Raw genomic sequence first — 20,287 nt, 5'->3', positions numbered from 1 at the left:
TAGTGGGGGCTTCCTGGAGTGCCAGCAGAAAAGACTGATGTGCCTGCAGCTGTTATCCTTGCACACTTGGCTCTGGGGTCTCTTATCAATGCATGAGGAAGATGTGGGGTAAGACCAAGAGGAATGCAGAGGAAAGCAGCTGGAACCAATCCTTTTCCCCCAATAACACAGTTACACCAGCCTCATTTGTTTTGTTACTTTATTGAAAGTGGCAGATCCCTTTCAATGCTTTTGAAAACTAAACCCATTGTTTTTGAATACTGGGCGAAGGGGGTGGGGATTGTTTCCTTTAGAAAGTTCCTCCTTACACTGCAGAGCATGTGAGGAACAACACAGGTACCTTTTCAACACCGTTTGCTACTGCTGTGAACAGCAACTTGAAAAGCAGCAAGGGCCCTTGTGCTGGCCTGCAGCCTCTGCCTTCCCCCTCTCCAAGCCTCCTGTCTGTACATTAACTTCTCCTACTAAGGGAAAAGTGGGTTTGTTCTGTTCTTCCTAACTGCAAGCTCTGAGCTGGCTCTCACCACAGAACACTGCTCTGCATCAGAGAGCCAACAGCAGCACCTCTTCTCTACTGTACAAGTTCATAGTGTTGCTGAGCCTGGCTTTATCCAGCAGGATAAATAAAGGACAGTCATAAGGTAAAGAACACCCTACACCAGGATCAGGGAACGTGTGGTCCCCCTGAGCTACTTGCAGCCCAGCACTTCAAATCTGAATCTAAGTACCAAAAACCAAGCCTTGTTTCTAACCAAGTGGCCTGTCATTAAAAAATGCTGAACAGCTCCAGCCTTCGTTCTCAGGGGCTCTGGGGTGAGCCCAATCATCCACACACAAACACCCAGACAGAAAGAGCTGCGTAACTGAGTTCCTGTGACTTCATGGGAATCTCTTCTCAGAGAGCAGCTCTCTAAGCAACCAGCTATTGGGGTTATTCTCCTAAGTCTGTTTTTCTAGACCTTTAAAATGTATATTTAAGATCCGTGTGCTTACCTGAATGGAAGATTTGCTTTATAAACCAGTATAACACAGAAAGCAAAGCTCCTGGGGATGGCTCTGCTGGGATACCTTAAGCAGCCAGCACAGCAGTAGATGCTGTAGTGTCTCTGCTACCAAACACCACCCCAGCCTGTCAACTGGAGCAGGGCCCTGGCTGCAGTGAGTCTGAGGAGCCACAAAGGGAAGGTTGAGAAGGAGAGGGAGGCCTAGAGCAGCTTTTGGGAATCCCCAGCCCTACCACACTGCTGTGAGCCATCCAGCTCATGCCTTCATGTAGAGCACAGGTTCTTGCATCAAAAGCTGCTCTGTAGTGTCCCTCTGCCCTGTGAACCAAAGCCCTGCTGACCTCTGTGTTGTGTTCTCCCCACTCCCCTTTTTAACCCTTCTGCTCCCTGTGGGCCTGCCCAGCTCAGACCAGCACTGCCCAGCCTGCCTGTCAGCTGCTTCAGCTGCCAGGAGCACCAAGGACAGGAACTCCACAGCTCCCACAGCAAATACACCCCCTTTGCCTCCTGCTCCCTGCAGACCCAAGGCAAGTTCTGCTGTTGCCTGAAGTAGATGAACTAAGGCCTAACACAAAATAATGTCCCAGAGCCAAAAAAAGAACAGTCAGCAAACCCATCCTCCTATGAAATGACAGGCTGGGAAAGATCAACTATGTATCAGCTCAGCTGCTGCAGCACTGGAAAGTTTTGTTACTTGTGCGTGAAGGGCTTGAAGTGATCCTCCAGAACAGCTGGAGAGCTGCTCTGACTCTCCCAGAGGCCCTAAATGCCTGGAGAGCTTCCCAACATCCCTGCACTCACACAAGACTGCTCACAAACACTTCTTTAGGAAGGGCAGGAGACTAAACCCATCAGACTTGCCTTGAAACATCTGTCAATGGAGGAGAATCTCCCTTTTTCCAGCAGCCAGGCATTTGCCAGAAACAAGCTGTGAATCAAACCAAGCCAAAATGGACACATCCATTGTAGGAAAACAATTAAAAACTGCATTGATTACATTGTAAAAACAATTAGACCACCCATCTCGGGTTCTGCAAAAGGTCTAAATTGTACTTGCATTGCAAACCCCACCCTGGGTTATCATGGAAACATGGCTAACATGAAGGCTCTGAAATGTCCCGGGGTCCATCACAATGTCACATCCAACAGAAGGTGGTCTGGATTAGAGATGTAGTTCTTATGAAGCTGGAAAAAATCCTTCCCCCCTGGCAGCAGCAGCAGCAGCAGGGAAGGTGAGTGTCAGCGGGCAGAGGTCAGGTGGTTCCGACTGTGTGAAAACCTGCAAGGAAGAGTGAGCAAGGGACCCTGGTCAGTGCTGCTGTGGGGAAGGGGCCAGGCTGCCTGGGTCTGTCCCCACTCCCACTGCCAGGTTTTGCAGTCCTGACAGACAAAACCAGCACTTTGAACAGAAAGCCAAGGTGGTTTGACACTTCTTCAGGCTTTCATGATCCAGTTTCTACCTACTAAGAAGTTTTCAGCACTGATGTTTGATGCTAAGAAAGCAAGAAGGTCTCTGAGGTTTTGCAAGCCCCTCAAAAAAACAACAATCTCGTGTTTCTGCCCTGTGTAGCAGTGTCATTTCTAGGCTGACAGAAGTGAATGATGCTGGAACCTGGCTGCAGTCACCCACACATCCACCTGCACCTCCTGCTCACTCTACCTGCCCACCAGCCAGCCTGCTGGTCTAGCTGACACAGTGGGGATCAAAGGCTGGATTCAATCCTGGACACCTTTTCCAACCTTAATGATTCTCTTCTCTTCAATAAGTACTTGAGTTACAAGGCACAAACATTAACTCACCAGAAAAAATGCTTAGAAAGCCTAAGTTCAAGGGTGTAAAGACTGTATAGTTTGGGTTGTACTTATAGGGGCAGCCAGAGCACAGAACAGCTTCTTTTGCAGTGGTAAAACACTTCCAGCCTGCCAACCAGGAGGAGTCAAATGTTAAGTTTTCCTTACCTCTCATGGTAAGGAAAGGGTGACATTTAGGATAGCCTGCTGTGAAAGGGAGAAAAGCCAAATTCATGTTAAATAAAGCTTGGTAAATCTGTGACCAGGTTAGCTGGGCTGCAACATATGGATGTGACTGGACTTGGTGCCAGCAATGGAGCTAAGTTTGACCCAGCAAAGAACTAAATTCTACCAGACTACATTCCTTCCCTGGTTTAACAAATATTTCCTGCAGGAAAAGTACATTTTTGTGTACACCTAAAGGTGGGCAAGCAGTGACTAGCTGCACGTAGTGCTTTAAAGCACATTCCTTGCAATGGAAAAGGTATTTATTAACAGAAACTTTCTATCCCAGAAGGAATCCCAGTCTTTGCTGGCTGGGTAATGAGACCAGCAGGACACCATGTGTACACAGATTTATGTGCAAAATGAAGGTGAACAGCAGCAACTTTCTGTGCCTACAACACACACCTACACTACAGAAACCTGTCCAGAGTGAGGAAAGGCTTCTGAGGCAAAGGAACTGTTGCCATTAAATGCAAGCAGTTAGAAGAAGTGCCACAGGAGCTGGGAAGGCACTTTTGTCTGTGTGGACTTTGCACAGCCGTGGTGCCAGCTCACCCCAGCTCAGCCTCAGGCACTCCTCACCTTTGGACCCGCTCCACCATGTGTGCTATCAGTTTGTCAGAGATGCCTGGGCAGGACTCCTCGGCCAAGCTGAAGGCATTCTCCAGCTCCTCCATGGCTCCCACATTGCCTCCAGTCTGCTTGTGCTTATCTTTGAGCTGCAACCCAGAAACAGAGTGTTAGGTCCTCATTTTGCTGCAGAAAGCACAGGTCAAGAAGTGCAGCACTGACATTAAGGCCCTTTCCCACTCCACCAGGGTGTAGGAAGGCACCCACATTCCACTTAAAGGAACCAAAAAGAGCTCATTTGTAGGTCAGCAAGGTAGAAGTCCAATGTCTGGGGTTCAAATTTGCCACCAGGTAGTAATGGCAATCAAAGCCCTTACCTAACAGGATGTTTTCTTAAATTAACTAAATGTTGTAGGGAATGGACCAACAGCCCTGAAAACTCATCACAGCACAAAGGTGTATCTGAAACAGTACAATCACCTTTGCTGCTAATGACAGCCCAGCACCCAGACACACACACAGGCTCACAGCCAGGTTGGGCAGAATATACCCAGTGCCAGGAGTCAGTCACCACCACTTTTGTGGTGGTAACTAACAGACCACAAGGCAGGGGAACTCCTTGGTCCTGGCATTCTACCAACAGCAGTCTGTACAGATCAAGAAATGGTCTAGTAACCAGTAAAGCCCATTCCTGCTTTAACCCACCTACCTTCCCCTCAGTAACTCTGCTGTGGACATGCACAGTGACAGGCAGATTAAGTCTGCTCTAACAGGAGCTGCACTTCAGCCACAGACATCAGAGTCCGGAGCTGCCCAGGCATCAGCAAGCCTAAGATGCAGGTAAGAGACAGATACTCCTCTATCAGCTCCTCACCAGAACACAGATTACCAGAAGGGTAATGCCTTTCTTCCAAACACAAGTGTTTTCAGGAGGACATGCCAGGGACACACTCACTTTCCCCACATATGGTCTAGCCCTCTGAACTAAGGCTACAGTCCTTTAACCCTACTAGACACCCCTCCACACCTCCCTTCTCCAAATCCTTCCCATTTACTTATCCATGTCAGGTATCTCTTAATCTCCAACCAGCAGAGACACCAAGAAGTTTCTACTCACCTCCCCAAAAACTGGGTGAACAAGTGTGGAGAGACACTGTGACCGTGGTTGCCTCTTGATGGGCTCAGTAGGCTGGAAAGCAACAGGAGAAGTTACAAGCACAGGCAAAAGCTGTGCAAGGGCACATGAGGTACTCAGCCTTCGGTGAATTCACAGCACATCCACAACAATCCCATCACCAGATCTTTGGAAAGCCACAAGTCACAGTACCCTGATGATGTGGAAGAGGCAACTCTGGAGCACCAGCCCTTGGTGCCAGACTGAAGTAAATTTCAAACAGAAGATGAGGGCCTGGTGGCTTCCCCAAGACACCCAAAAGCTCATGTTAGTTCAGTCCACTTCAGAAAGAAGAGACAGCACACAGACCTTCTGGGAACCATGAAGAGCCATTCCTTTGTGCAGCTTGCTCAAGGAATTGGGACGAATGGTTGGTGGGAATGTCCAGATTGGACCCTGGTCTCCATCCTCTGCATCTCCATCACTGCAAATGAAAAGGGGAAAGTCAAGACAAAGCCTCAGCTCCATACATTGGGGGTTTGCCCAGACTTTCCCAGAATCACAAGTTCTCCCCACCTGACTGCCATATTGCTACAGGCCTTCAGGTTTTTCCCTATCCCAGAAAAAAATCTGAAGAGAAACCACTTCTGTCTCTACTACACCCACAGAGCATCAAAAAGATCTGAGGTGAGAACTACATCATGTTTCCAAATCACCTCTCTGATCCAGCCAGCTTGAAGAAGTTTCTAGCGCTACTCAAATTTAGGAGAATTTCAAGACAACCCAAGCTCACAAAGTGAGGGACTAGACTTGTATGTCAGAAGCCAATTTCCCCAAGTGCTTGGTCACTTGAGTGCTGCCACAGGTGAAGAGCAGCTCTGTGACACCATTCTGGCAATGAAGTGCCCTTTCCCCACCCAAGACCCATAACTTGACTGTCCTGCATGGCAGTGCAAAGATTCACCCCTCAGTACACATCCACACCAACACAGCCCTCACCACAGTTCCTAAAGCCTGGAGCTCTTGTAGTTAATGAAGGGTGCATAAAATACAGGCAATGAGAGCCCTGTTCTACTGGTTACACACAGATATTGTTTTGTGTCAGCACTATGATTCCTTACACCCAGCAAAGAGGTTCCACAGGCTAGGACCAGAACAGAGTCCCACTGAACAGGAGGCAACAGCCTGGCTCTTCAGGCAGCAGTCACTTGCTCCCACAAACAAAAGCTCCAAGGTAAGAGCTCAGGTGGGAAAAGGACCTGAGCTGTTTGCAGTAGGCTACTCTAGGGCAAGCAGGGGCAGCAGGGGCAGCCTCCATGCATAACATGCACGTACATATCAGAGTCACCAGAACTGGAATCCTCTCCGTGGCCCTCTGACTTCCAGCGTTTGAAGCGATCGATCAGCTCCATGAGGAACGAGGTTTTCTTGGTGTAGCGTGTGATGAACTTGTGCTTCAGCAATTCTTTAGCTGTTGGCCTCTGGAGCAGATAAGGAAAGCATGTCACAACTAACCATCTCTGCACACTGAACACACACTCACTGACTTCTGCTGGAGTAACAGAATTTCCTGAGCTGGAAGGGGTGCACAAGGATCATCGAATCCAACTCCTGGCCTTCCACAGGATAGCCCCCAACAATGCCACCAACCCCCAGCAAAGTCCCTGAGACTGTTATCCAAATACTCCTTGAACTCTTGGCAGCCTTGAGGCTATGACCACTGCCCTTAGGAGCTTGTTCCAGTGTCCAACAAACCTCTGGGGGAAAAGCCTTTTCCTGATATCCAACCTAAACCTCCCCTGACACAGCCTCATGCCATTCCCTGAGGTCCCACTGCTGGTCATCACAGAGAAGTGATCAGTGCTCTCCCCTCCGTGTCCCCTCATGAGGAAGGCCAGCTCATGTGTCCATCCTGTAAGCTCAGCAATTCTCTCTCTCTGTGATTCTGGAACCTTCTTGTTGAAGGCATTTTTGACCTCTGCTGGCCTTTACTCAAATTCACAGGTGGGCAGCAATACTCACAAATCTAGGATCCTTATTGAGGCAGGCTTCCACAAACTCCTTGAAGGGCTTGCTGTGGTGACCCTCAAGTGTTGGAGGGTTGTTTTTGGGGATCAAGAAGAGAACCCTCATAGGATGCAAGTCAGAATTCGGAGGCTCTCCCTTTGCTAGTTCAATGGCTGTAATCCCAAGGGACCAGATGTCTGCCTGGAAAAGAGAAGAAAAAGAACACAGAACAGCAAGGAACAACTCTACAACATGAAAGCACAGTTTTAGGACAGCTAATCACATAAACGAGATGGGACATTTCATGTCTAATACACAAAATTCTTCAGCAGACTCTGCATCACAACAGAAAAGAATAATTCCTGCAGTAAGCAGCACTTCCAATCCCTGTCTCTGTCCTAGCACTACCTCATGTATAGCAGACCCAAGCAGCAATCCTCCTGCTCCCAGCTCACCTTGAAGTCATAAGCAGACTGTTTGATGACCTCTGGTGCCATCCAGAATGGAGTCCCCACAAAGGTGTTTCTCTTGATTTGGGTGTCTGTCAGCTGTCCAGCCACCCCAAAGTCAGCCAGTTTCACATCTCCTTGTTCCGAGAGCAGCACATTGGCAGCTGTATGCACAAATAAGAAATTAAGTCTGCTGGCCTCTGAATCACCTCCAGCCCACACAAAACTGAATACTGAGCAGAGTCCTCCTGTGGGATCCTCCTTCACCCCAGTGATAATCCTCAGCCTGGATTTCCAGCCTCAGACACATTCTCATGCTTTGAACTCCACTGGGTAACATGGAACAAGCTCATGCACTTTGTTGGATCAGAAGGGGAATATTGCTAAGGTAGGAGCAGGGAGGAGATGTGAAGGACCACACCATCAATTAGATGTTGGCTACACAGAGAAGGGAGGGTATAACAGTCTCTAATGCTCTTGATTTTTTTTTCCAGAGTAGCATTCAGCACAGGTTAAATAGCAGATCCTTCTAAAGAGCTCAAGGCCCACTCTTGTACTAGCTCCTACTCACTCATAAGACTGTAACACTGTGCAAGTTTGGGAATGGGGGGTTCCTTCTGAGACCCTACCTAACAACTTTCAGCATTTCCCCATCACTGGTAGCCAACACCCTATCACATCTTGTAGGTGAGACTGCAGCCAACACCCTATCACATCTTGTGTAGGTGAGACTGCATGTTTCTAACACTGCAGTCTCACCTACACAACAAAATCTTTTCTCCCAATCTTCCTACACGAGGTTTCTGTGCCCTGAGCACTCACACCCCCTCCTGCAGTGGCTGGAGCAGTGAGCATCTGGCCCAGCTCCACAGCTCTGTCCCTCCATCCTCCTGCATTGATGCTCTGGGCTTGCTGGGACACTGCTCTTTGAGAGGCAGATGCCAGCTCTCTCTACACCACATGTGGCCAGTGACTATAAAAAACCTCAACAGGATAAGCTGACACAAGCTGCCCTGATTTCCTAGGGCTGTGAACCCTGCATGAGGACAGCTCACTCCTGCTGTGAGCTACAACCACAATAACCAGCACACACACCCTTGCGGTCCAGCAGAAAAGCAAAGATCCAGACACAAGTCAGCTAATATCTGAGCATGCCTTTCATTGACTCCTTCACTTCAGCTCCCTGACTTGTCCAAACTCCAAGTGCCAGAGGAGAGCTACAGATCCTCACTGCTACTCTAAACCCTAAAGACATGAAAAACATGAGCTGCAATACAGTGCCAAGCATCAGATGCAGAAAACAGCAAGCCAACAAGAAAAGCAGCACTGAGAAAGAGTCTTTGAAACCTTGCAGATTATGGTGAATAAAATACCTCTGAGTATGATGTTACTAACATCCATTACAAGAAAGGGAGCTGAGCTCTTCAATCTTACCTTTGATGTCTCTGTGGATCTTCCTCTCTGAATGTAAATAATCCAAACCCTTTAGGATTTCTCTCAGGATAGTAGCTATATATGTCTCCTCCAGTGGTCCTGGCTTCAGCTGACAAAAGGCAGAAAGGTGACTTTAAAGAGGGTCAGTGATGCCTTGGATTTTCCAGGCTCTCAGTTTGTTACTTGGAAACCTTGGCCAAGCAGGTTGTACTCAGCAGGAAGCACCTTCTTGCACACCTGATTTAGGTGCTACAAGCAGAATGCTGGTGTTTGCACCCGACAGCATTCAATGGAAAAACTTTGGGGGATTTTCTGATAGTCTATCAGTCTGTTAAAGGTTTCCCAAATAAACAGCAGTTAATCTCTCACTTTGGCCTGGAAATACACTGGCCAACAGAACATTTCAACAATTTCTCTTGTTCAGGTCTCTCTGCCAGCATGCAAGTACTAAATTTCAGCCTCTGAGATGTCAACCCTCAGGCTGTGGAGTACTGTATCAAAGCTCTTCTCCTTTCCATCAGTTCTCCTCTAACCAAGTCCTGCCTACTCAGTGCAACAACTGAGGTTCTGACACTTCAGATAACTTCTGCTGATGACAGCCCCCCACAACATCTTCCTCCAAGTCACTCCAGGCTCAGCAATTTTCCCTACATCATTAGTTACCTCTCTGGAAAAATGGGCATTATTGTCCTAAAGAGAAGAGAAAAATGCTGTGACAGAATACAGTGCAGTTCACTTTTGCCTATGGGTAAATTCTGCATTTGTATTCTCTCAATATTTGTGGTAACTTACTTAATCACAGACCATGTCTTTACTGACCTATGCAAGCACTGAGCAATACCACAACTCTGACTAAGTGAATTACAGATTTGCACTGCTCAAAACCAACTGGCTGTGCTCCCTTTTCACTTCACTGGCTCTTTCCATCATACAGCAGTACAGCATGCTGGACAACAGTGCTGGGACAGCTGGGCTCCATGAAAACATTCCCTCAGTCCTGGGATAAGCATAAGCAACATGTCTGTCCTGCACTGCTTACCCCTTGGGCACAGGGCTGCCTAAATGCTGGAATGTGGCAAGTGAGTGTCTGGCTTATGGGCATTTCACAAACCAAGTCTTCAGTCAGTATTTTTCATAGTCCAGAACTTGCCACTTACTCACCAAATCCAGGGCTGAACCTCCTCCCAGGTACTCCATGATTATCCACAGCTTAGTGCCCTGCGAGTAAGAGCACAAATCAAGAGCAAAGCCAGTAATAAAAGCAGACAGAAAACTAAGACACCCATGAGGCAGCAAGACACAAGAACAGTCCTGTACACAATCCAAGAGATGCTGCACACTGCAGCTCTCAGGGGCTTAAGGAAGGAGCCCCAAGCTCCCTTATTTTCTGCTGACACAGCATTACCTGCCTCCAGCACATTTCTGACTCTCAGTCTGCAGTTTCACCTGGGCAAGTGCCCCTACAGGCAGCAGACTGCCCAGCCCACAGATAAGCTTATTCCCAGGCTGGAGCCCTTTAACATCTCTCCAGCAGCTCATCCAGCATAAATCCTTCTTGGCAATGGCAGAGGAGCATTGCAGCCTTTGATCTCATTAATAGAGCTGCCAGCATGAAGGGTACAATCAGCAAGACACTTACTCCTCAGAGAAGAGATTCCATGATGAGGTTCCAGAATCCCAACAGAATATAAGCAGCAGGTCCATGAAACTACAGCAGAAGGCTGAGAAAATGCATTATGGCCTTTGAAAATTAAAGGAGGAATATCCAGGACCTGAAGAGCTCAGGAACTGTTTGTTGCAGTCCCACTGTTACATTCACCTCCAGCAGCCAGCATGTTGATCAACAGGCCACTTCTGATCAACACTACCTCCATCAGGGATTCCTAAAGCTGCTCTCAGTGGAACCAATATTAGTACTCCTCCATAGACTCAGTTCATATACTTTTCACCATTTCTGATGAAATGTGAAATGAATGAGTCTCAATCTCCTCTTTTTTTTTCAGAGGCATAAATCTCTCAGTGGTACTGCCTTAAGACTGTGCTATTCTGGAAAAGTATTCCATCAACTTCCTTTCCAGAACTGTCAGATCAGGGAAAGTTCAGTCTTCAACAAGTAACTTGCTCTCCAGTGAAGTGCCCTGCTCTTGGCACCACAAAGTACAGGGCACCTCATTTCCATGTGCTTAGCAAGTGCCTTAAAGCCCAGTCTGCTATCAAGTGCACATCAATGCAGTAAGCAGAGCCATCACTGTTCCTGCTGCCATGCTGCCACTCACATGTCACTTTGCAGTGACATGTGCCACCACCCACTGCAGCATCCACAGAGCAGCCCTCCCTGTCACCATCATATTTTCTGAAAAATCATCTTTGCTCAGGATTCTTCTCCTGGGAAGCTGAGAAGCCTCAGAGAAAAAGGAAAACAATATTATCTCATTTGTTTCTCCTGTGTGGAATGTGGTTTGGAGATTGGTTTCATGTGAATTGTTTTTATTTAATGACCAATCAGTGCCAAGCTGTGTCGGATTCTGGAGAGAGTAATGAGTTTTTCATTATTATCTTTTAGCCTTCTGTAAGTATCCTTTCTCTATTCTTTAGTATAGTTTAGTAGAGCATTCTTTATTATAATATAGATCATAAAATAATAAATTAGCCTTCTAAGAACATGGAGTCAGAATCATCTTTCCTCCCCACGACGGGGGACTCTGAAAATACCACACCTCCCCATTCCCAAACTACTGGCAAGGAACCACCCAGGTTTGTCCTACCTTCAAGTAGGAGCCATAGTACCGGGTGATGTAGGGGCTGTCACACTGGCTGAGCACTGTGATCTCCTGCTGAATGTCCTCAATCTCATCCTCAGCCTCCTCCAGATCAATGATCTTGATAGCAACCACTTCCTTGGTGCGGTTGTCGATGCCTTTGTACACTTCCCCAAAGGATCCCTTGCCGATCCGCTCCAGCTTGGTGAACAGCTCCTCAGGATCCACCCTGGAGTGCTAAACCATGAAGCAGACATGGGAGAACTCCATTAAGTTCCTGGGCTGCAGAGCACCACACATACCCATACAGCTCACCTCCATATCTGTACACCTACTATGGTGATAAATTCGCCTCAAACTCATGTATCTTAAACAGCCTTAGAAACTTAGCACAGAATATATCCAAGATTAGAACTGAAGAAATCTTTTCCACAGATGACAGAGAGGGAGGAAAAGGAGAGAAGCCCAGCATGAGAATGTCAGCAAATACTGCTATGGAAAGTGTCAGCTCCATTGGGACAGGGCTGCTCAACTGCAGGCACCAACTGGTGCCAAAGCAGCTCCACGAGCTAGCATCTGTTCACACTTCAACACAGACCAGCAAGGGGTACCAAAACCAGCTTTCTCCTGGAGATCTGATGAGAAAATGGGCACAAGCAAGAAGCCATAAAAATGTTTCCCTAGTTAGCTTTCCTGCACTCAAAGAATGAAATGATTAGAAATATCTGCACCCTTCCCTACTTGTCTGGAGAGTGAAATATTACAGTAATATGAATTCACGTTTACTGTCTCCTCTACTGCAGCCTGATTTCCAGGCAGCTCCCAGCCCAGCTCTCCTCAGATGTTTGCAGATGGAGCCTCACATCTTTTGGAAGGTCAGGAGCAAGGAGGAGGCAGGAGAGCAGAATGGACACTCCATCTTCCTGAGCTGCTTTTCTGTACCAGCCTCTTCTCTAGCTGGCACCCTCAGATGCAAAGGCAAATAGCATTTCCTTCATTAGACAAGCACATCAACTAGGCAGTTACTAACAGAGAAATACTGACTTTTTAACAGCAGTTGCACAGTTAGTTCTTTATTAAGGTATGGGTAAGAAAGAGAATAAATCACAGTCACTTTCTCATGCTATTTGATTCAGTCCACCTGCACACCAGGAGGTCCTTCAGGCTACTAAAATGCTCTTTGTGATTAGCTTTCTACCTTTTTATTTTTTTAATTTAATAGTTTGAAAAAAACCCCTGGAAAATATGGCCTGACCTTATGAAGCAGCCAAGCCATTAGAAGGAATTTTCCACACCCAGAACTTCTCAGTCTCACCTCCAACACGTCACCCACTGAGAGTGCTCTCTCACAAGGGCCTTGAGTTGGCAGATTTTATCAGAGAACACAGAGGCTGCATTTTTCCATCTCACACCAGGTTCTAGCAGCAGGCCATCACTGAGCAGCCCAAGGTATTGCTTAATGATTAAGCCAGTCTGTCATCACAGGTTGTTTGCCTTCTGTGCATTGCTGTAAGGCCCAGGTGAGTCTTACAGGCAGCTCACTCAACAGGATTTCCACACAAACTCCAGCCCAAGATATAGAAGAATAACCAAATATCCTTTTGCATCCATAGCAACATCCAAACAGGCTGTACTTTGAACAAATGCACTGGAAACAGATTAGAAGGGATGTTCAGAGATAAGAACTGGAGATGCATAACAGAGACTGGAGAGAAGGAGGTGGGGGGAAGAGGATCTGAGCTTGAGAAAAGTTAGGGGACAACATGAGAATGATGACCTCTGGCAGGAAGAACAGTGTGACTAGTCCAGGCTCACTACAGACCAGGAACAGTTTCCACCTGCTGACCATCTTGGAGGAAGGGGCAAGAAACTGCCCCAGACATGATTGTGCACAGTGACTTACTGCACCCTAAAAATGCCTATCAACACATCAGTCACTCCCACACATCAGGGAGAAGGGAGAGAAAGAGGATCATCTCCTAGAAGGACCTGCTCAGCTCAGAAAAGAAACACTACCTACATGAATACTGCAGGGAAGCAAACCTTCAAGAAAACATTCCTCCCCTCCCATGTAACTTTTCCATGAGGTAAGAAACAGCAAAGTGGAAGTGACTGCTTCCCCCTCAGCTTTCTAGGGCACATCAGAGAGTCAGGACTGATTTCTCCAGATGAAGACATCAAACATAAGAGCATTGGCTGTGGCAGGCAGCTTTAGGGACAACTACAACTCTATGTGGCAGGCTCTGTAATCATGGACAGCTTTGTAAACAACCTTCCAGACCTGGATATTGGTTTATCCGGTTTTCTGTAGAACAAAGAAGTTCAGGTAGGTGTGGTGGAGGAGACAAAGCCTCTGACAAGCACCCAGAAATTTTGCCCAAGGGACTCAGAAAAACAATGTAACAGATGGGCAGGTGAGACAGGCCCACCCCCACTAGGGTGGAAACATGAGGACTGTTTGTTTGTAGGTACTGGATTTACCTTCCCAATACTGACCTGGAAATGCTTTAGAGCTCACAGGTGACAGGGCAAGAGTCTGACTCTGTGGAGGGCCTGAGGATAAACATCCCTTGATGCACTGGCCAAAACTGTAGAAATCAAACCCAGCAACAGAAAGAACCCAGGGAGCCAGCACAGGGCCAAGGGGTATAGAGTCATTCCAGCCAGTTACACTGTTACACACCAGATACTGCTGGATGAGCACAGTTTGATGAAGAATTTCTTCCCTTTCTGTAAACAGGGAGGAGGAAATAGGCCCATTCCCAATTCAGGCAGGTCAATGTCTGCTCAAGAGTACACCTTGTGAACTACCATTGTGGATGCCACAGAAGAAACTGCCACGTGGCATTTTCAGCAACTCTGAACCTTCACAACAAACAAAGATGTCCTGTCTGCAGGACACTGTTCAAAAGCCCTTGCCCATTAAAAAAAAAATCCAGTCTGAGACACCGCATGGTGACCTGTGCTGACGAACAACAACGCTCAGATCTGTGGGCATAAAAAGCCTCAGCACTCATCAGACAGCAGCACAAATGCAGTTCCACCAGGAATGGAGAGCTATGGAACTGCAGTGCTCTGTCAGGAGAGAGAAAGATGCACTCCATGAGCCTGACTCTCTCCTTCCCCAACACACCTGCACCTGCAAAGCACCATGGTGAGAGCTGTAACAAGCACCATCCCTCCTTCTCCAAAACATGATTTATGTCAGTACCAGTCATCTCGTTAGAGAACCACTCTGGCTGGAAATCTTCTGGAATTGCAGTGCTACAAACACACCTGGAAAACTTCATTAGTAGGAAGCAACAGAATCCAGATGAAATGCTTTATACCTGCTTAAATGAGAACAGATAACCTGAAGCAGCTTATTAGGACCTGTCACCTTTGCAACTGCTCACCAGCTTGTTTTCATCCCATTTATCAGAGCTGAAAAATGCATCTCCAGGTCAGCAGCAGCTGCTCCTTGTTTTACTACTGCACGGAAAGCTGTTAAGGGATGATCACTACATTGTAACTTTTTTCTTGGCTGACTGCTTGTTACACAGCAGTTCTGAAGTAGAAAGCCTCCTGTTGTTCCTCTCCACGGAGAGCAGTCAGTCAGGCACTAGAGATGGCTCAGGCAGGCCTGGGTAGGCTTTGGAGGGACAGCACACAATGCACCAGCTCAGTTGCAAGTGCAGGAAGGGAGTAAGTATGACAGGGATGATGACAATTTCCTGCTAATGCGCTCCACCTCTGCCCTCTGGGATCCAATCTCACAGCACAGGAAAGAGGGATGCTCTGTCCTGACAGGTGTGGGAGTGTTTGCCATCCTGACTGATGATACCATGTTTTAAAACAGACCAACTCACTGCAGCCATCAGCCACTAGGAATGGCAGTGCGTTGTGAGACAAGCCTGGCAGTAACACCAGCTGCTTCATGGGGAAAGAATGGTTTTGGCAGCTCTGCCACCTCCAGCTGCTGAGATGTGATAGCCACAGTCTTTGAGAAGATGTGGATAAGTACTAGAGAAGAAGGGTAACTATCTGCCCTCATTTCAAAGCTACTGCCTGAAAGATAAGCTGCATATTGGGAACAGAAGCAAACACCACTTGAAGCAGCTGAAGATCTTCTCTCAGGGCCATGTCCAGCTGGATCTTGCTTTCAAAATATTCAACAGCAAGAATCACGCCTGCATTTGTTGCAAAGAAACCACTGAGGGGTGCTTAAATTCTTTTGGAAATAAGAACTCCTTTATCTGGCGCAGGTTGGAACTGGAATCACTGTTCTAAATGGGAGAGCTCTGTAACAGAAGATTGCCAAGGCCACAACACTTCATGAGCTGAAGCTGACCAGCAACTTCAAAGGGTTTATGTGGAACCACAGCCACATATGGTGTTATTTCTGACTGCAGCACTTTCCAATCAGCCAAACAAACAAACAAACACAATTCTTCTCTGCCAAACACAGTGGAAGAAGGAAGCTGGTTTTAATAGAACTCATCCGTTCTTCTCTTTCCCTCATTGCCTCCTCTGCTCTCTAACTTCCCACCCAGCATGATGAACACTCACCTCTGAGCTACCAACAGTCTCTTTGGTGAAACCAGCTTTGTATTTGGAACCATCTGAAAGCCTCCCTATCTATATGAAATCTGTGCATAGCTCTCTGCAACTGCCAAAACCTGGGTCAGTTTTGAATTTCTGGAGTGTAGAAAAGAGGGAAGTTCGTGTTCAACACTTTGAAACACTGTCTGAAACTCCCAACTCTCTTCACAGTCAGTACTCCTTTGCTTCAGGAGATGAAGCATTATGTAGCCAAAAAAACCTAAATGGCTTTTCCAAGGTCAGGTAAGGAACAACAAATCTAGAAACAGAGAACAAATCAGAGCTTTAAACATAGTAACTAACACAAATACATCCCCTGGCAGATAGAGTTTCAGACCAAGACCAGAGGCCTGCAGTGCTGTTTGCTCACAGCACAAGGGAACCAAGGAAAGAGAGCAGACAAGCAGCTGAGGCTGGGAAACGGCAGCACAGAGGCAGAGCAGCCCGGGCAGTGGCCTAAGGTAACTCATCAGCACCAGAACTGAGAATCAAAGCCAAGCCAAGCCTCTGACAGCCCAATGCAAGTCTTAATCTCTTGATTTTCACAGCACCTCCCACTGCTCCCTAAATCCTCGGGAAGAAAACTTCAGGCCAGTTCCTACTGCCCTCCCAGCAAGCCTCATTTACACCAGGGATTCCTGAAAAGACTGGAGGAATGGACAACACAGAGGGGTTTTCTATTCCAAGACCAGACAGTCATGGGATGACAGGGTCTGAGAATGCCTAGCATTTCCATAACAAATTCAGAGCTGAAACCACCTAGAATGCTGATAAGCTTCATGAGTGAATGCTGTGTACAAAAAAAAGCTTCAGAGCAGCCTCCTCTGCAGCTCCAGGACTGTTTTCAGCCCTAATCAGACAGTATCCTTCCCTTTCTCTCCCTGTACAGTGACTCAGCCAGGCATTATATTTACATTTAATTCCACACACACTTTGGGGAAACAGTTGATGTGAAAGACAGCATGCAAACTAAGGTGCATTGCAAATCAATTTTAAATCAGTAAAGGTTCAGAGAAAGCATTAGCTCAAACCACTAAAGCTTTTAGTAATTCTACACCTAGGAGCAGAACAGAATAATGCCCCAAAACATGGTTTAAGGAGACCTGTGCTCAGTATTGACATCTGCCAATAATCAAACACACATCACAACCAAATTCAGAGGGAAGAAGATGCAAGGCAATACTATTAATGTGGTTTAGCTTTTAGTCCCAAATCCTGGCATCATCTTTCCACACTCCTCTTATGAAAATGTCATCACAACAGCAACATTTAACCACATCCATGGAGGCTGAGATCTCTTGGAAGAGTTATGACCCAATATCAAATATCACTGCCTCTTATGCAGCAAGGTTACAAGCACCATTTTTCTGAGACTAATGCCATGAACACTTTAGAAAGGTATGTAGGGCCAGCATACACTGTTTTTCTATTCCCATGACTTCCCCCTCCAAAAATGCTCAGAAAGCCAATGAATCCTGTCTCCCTAAAAAGAACACACTTAATCCCAGAGAAAGGCTCCATAGTGGGTGAAGAATTCACTTTCTGTATGGCTGGCAACACATCACTATCAGCCCAACACCAGGTAGAGTCAGGCACAGGTCAGTCAGCTAACAGGAGTAAGCTGAGACCTGTGCAACAGAGATAAAGAGTGGCAAAAAGTGATTTTCTGGTTATTTGTTTGAAACCCTTATATCAAGAGCAAACACCATTAAGTAAACCCTTGAAGAGAGTTTTAAAACAAACTTCTAATCACCACTTACCTGGCTAGCAAATTCTCTCAGGTGAGCCATGCCTACAGGATGAGTTTTTTGCAAAATCAGGGAGGATTAGGATGTTGCAGCACAGTGAGAAAGTGATGATTTCTCCACTGGTCAACTGTGACAAGCAAGAATACAGAGCTCTCAAGTGAGGTTCTTGGAAGCTGGCTCACTCCCCTGAAGAGTTAGCTGCATCTTTTCTCTCTCCTTGATCTGAAGTGCTCCTTGAACCTGCCAGCACGTTCTAAGTATGCTAGGCCCTCCTTGCACACCACATTTCTCAATTCTTTACAGAAATGCCTTCCAGATGGAACAAGGAACCTCACTCTAATGTTACACACTGACCACGTCCCAGGCTCCATTTTCCCTGCCATCACCTCAGCATACTCCCCAGTATTACAGTTAACCCCACAGTTCTATTGCCTCACCACCACTCCCAGCATCATCCTCAGACAGTCCTTTTCTCCTGCTCCTCCTCAGCAATCCCCTCACTGGGAGCACTCCTCCACTCCCACTGTTCCTGGTACAGCCACTGGCAAAGCTCAGCTGTTCAGCACACACCTTCCTCTTCATGGAACACCAGCCCTGCACCTCTCACCTTCCTCTTCAGGGAACACCATCCCTGCACCTCTCACCTTCCTCTTCATGGAGCACCATCCCTGCACCTCTCATCTTCCTCTTCAGGGAGCCCCAGCCCTGCTCCTCACACCTTCCTCTTCAGGGAACACCAGCCCTGCACCTCTCACCTTCCTCTTCAGGGAACACCAGCCCTGCACCTCTCACCTTCCTCTTCAGGGAACACCAGCCCTGCACCTCTCACCTTCCTCTTCAGGGAACACCAGCCCTGCACCTCTCACCTTCCTCTTCATGGAACACCAGCCCTGCACCTCACACCATCCTCTTCAGGGAGCCCCAGCACCTCACACCTTCCCCCTCAGGGAGCCCCAGCCCTGCACCTCCCGGCCGCTCCCCACTTCTGTTCTCCTCAGCGGCCCTTCCCTTCCTGCACCCCAGCCACAGCTGAGCCCCAACCCAGCCCAGCCCCTCGGCCCTGCCCTCTCCAGGGCCCCCGAGCCCAGCATCCCCCGTCGCGGTGCGGCCCCACAGCTGCCCTCTACCACCTCTCCCGTCACGCACACCTCGTCCCGCCTCACACCTCAGAGATCTCCCCCCTCCCGCGTTCCCCTCGCCATCATGGGATACCCAGCGCGCCCCGCCCGGCACCCTCACAGTCCCTCTGTGGCTCATCGCCGCGGGCCCGCCCGGCCCTGGGCGCCGCCGCACCTACGGGCAGCGCGGCGCCGCCGTCGGGAGCGCCATGCCGGGCCCTGGCGCACGGAGCCGCCGCCGCCCCGGGCTGCCCCGCGACACCAGGCGCGGCGGGGGGAGAGCGCCGGGCCGGGCGCAACAACACGGTGCGGCGGCGGGGGAGGCCGCGCCGCGCGGCACGCCGGGAGATGTAGTTTCCAGACCGCGCCACCCGGCAGTGGGATGGAGTTCCTGGACTGCAATACCCAGAACATCGCGCGCGCAGCGGCGGGGCGGAGCCGCAGGGCGGGGCGGTGGCGCGGGGGTAGCTGGGGCGGGGAGTCCTGAGGCGCGGGGGGCGGGCGCTGCCCGGCCCGGCGGCTCCGCAGCCCCCGCGCCCCGGCGGGGAGGAGGTGGCGGGACAGTCGCTTTTGTGCTCCCAGCCCGGCCTCACGGGGCTTTCCTCTCGCCAGCCCTTAAGGGACCGTGCCCGGGAGCGCCCCGGGTGACGCCAGGCAGGCCTGCCCTCAACTGTCCTGCTCGTCGTGAGCGTGAGGGGCTGTCCCTGCCAGTGCCCCGGGAGGACCAGAGCCGAGGGGACCGGAGCTCCCTCATGGCCTCGTTCTCTGCGGGGAGTTTTCCTCCACGTGCTGTAATGTCAGTGACTGATTCACGTTTTTCAAAGGAACAAAAAAAACCCCACCAACCCAATTTTCTTAGTTTCTTGCCAGGCAGCTTAAACGCAGGTCGCGGATCGAACAAGCCAGGCACAGGTTTTCCGTGGGGCTGACAAACAAAGCTTTTATCACAACCGGCTCCTTCTAATGTGGAGCTGGTGCTGCTCTGAAGCACAGGTGAGCTGTAGCAAGAGGAGCAAAATGCGTATTTTATGATTGGCTTTCTGCAAATATTATGTTGTGTTATGTTAGAAGGTTATTCTGCATTAATTTTCTTAAGTGGTGTGTTAAATATAGTTTTAGGTTATAACATCATGTTAAAATAGAAACTATGCTATGTAAGGTACTTTTTTTAAAGAGAGGAATGAGGTACTCCCACTGAGATAGCAGCCACAGGACACCCAGATCTTTCAGAGAAAAAGAATTTATTGCTCCATTATCAGAAGAAATGAACTTCTTCCTGCCTCGCTCAGGCCTGAAGACGCTGTCAGGATTCAGAGGAAGAAGCTGACACTGCCCAGACAGAATCCTGTGTTTGAATGGAATTTATGCATCACATATGAGATATATGAATATGCAACAGGCTGTTGTTTTTAAGGGTTAATCCTTTGTTAACGGGTGTCCTTTTTTGGGCTTATTTTGCCCAGAAAGAGGTACCTGGATATCTGACA

General features: G+C 48.3%; 1 protein-coding gene across 4 annotated transcripts; it reads right to left on the bottom strand.

The window, feature by feature from the left end:
• Positions 1–182: 182 nt before the first annotated feature.
• Positions 183–19,117, bottom strand: STK25 (serine/threonine kinase 25). Of its 4 annotated transcripts, none has more exons than XM_030227050.2 (12): positions 18,980–19,117; positions 17,695–17,809; positions 11,360–11,590; positions 9,756–9,812; positions 8,595–8,703; positions 7,167–7,324; positions 6,727–6,912; positions 6,040–6,185; positions 5,074–5,188; positions 4,708–4,779; positions 3,603–3,739; positions 183–2,283 (listed from the first exon to the last, which is right to left on the bottom strand). In XM_030227050.2, exons 2-12 carry the CDS (start codon positions 17,722–17,724, stop codon positions 2,244–2,246), a joined length of 1,281 nt encoding a protein of 426 aa, XP_030082910.1. In that variant the 5' UTR covers positions 17,725–17,809; positions 18,980–19,117; the 3' UTR covers positions 183–2,243. The 4 variants fall into 4 exon arrangements, with proteins under 4 accessions (XP_030082910.1, XP_030082909.1, XP_030082911.1 ...); XM_030227049.2 differs by having other exon boundaries at positions 18,976–19,106; XM_030227051.2 differs by having other exon boundaries at positions 18,895–19,034.
• Positions 19,118–20,287: the final 1,170 nt, after the last annotated feature.

The sequence above is a fragment of the Serinus canaria genome, chromosome 9 (genome assembly GCF_022539315.1).
Source record: "Serinus canaria isolate serCan28SL12 chromosome 9, serCan2020, whole genome shotgun sequence".
Taxonomy (NCBI): Eukaryota; Metazoa; Chordata; class Aves; order Passeriformes; family Fringillidae; genus Serinus; species Serinus canaria.
The sequence above is the reverse complement of the archived record's forward strand: the minus strand, read 5'-3'. Positions and strand labels throughout refer to the sequence as shown.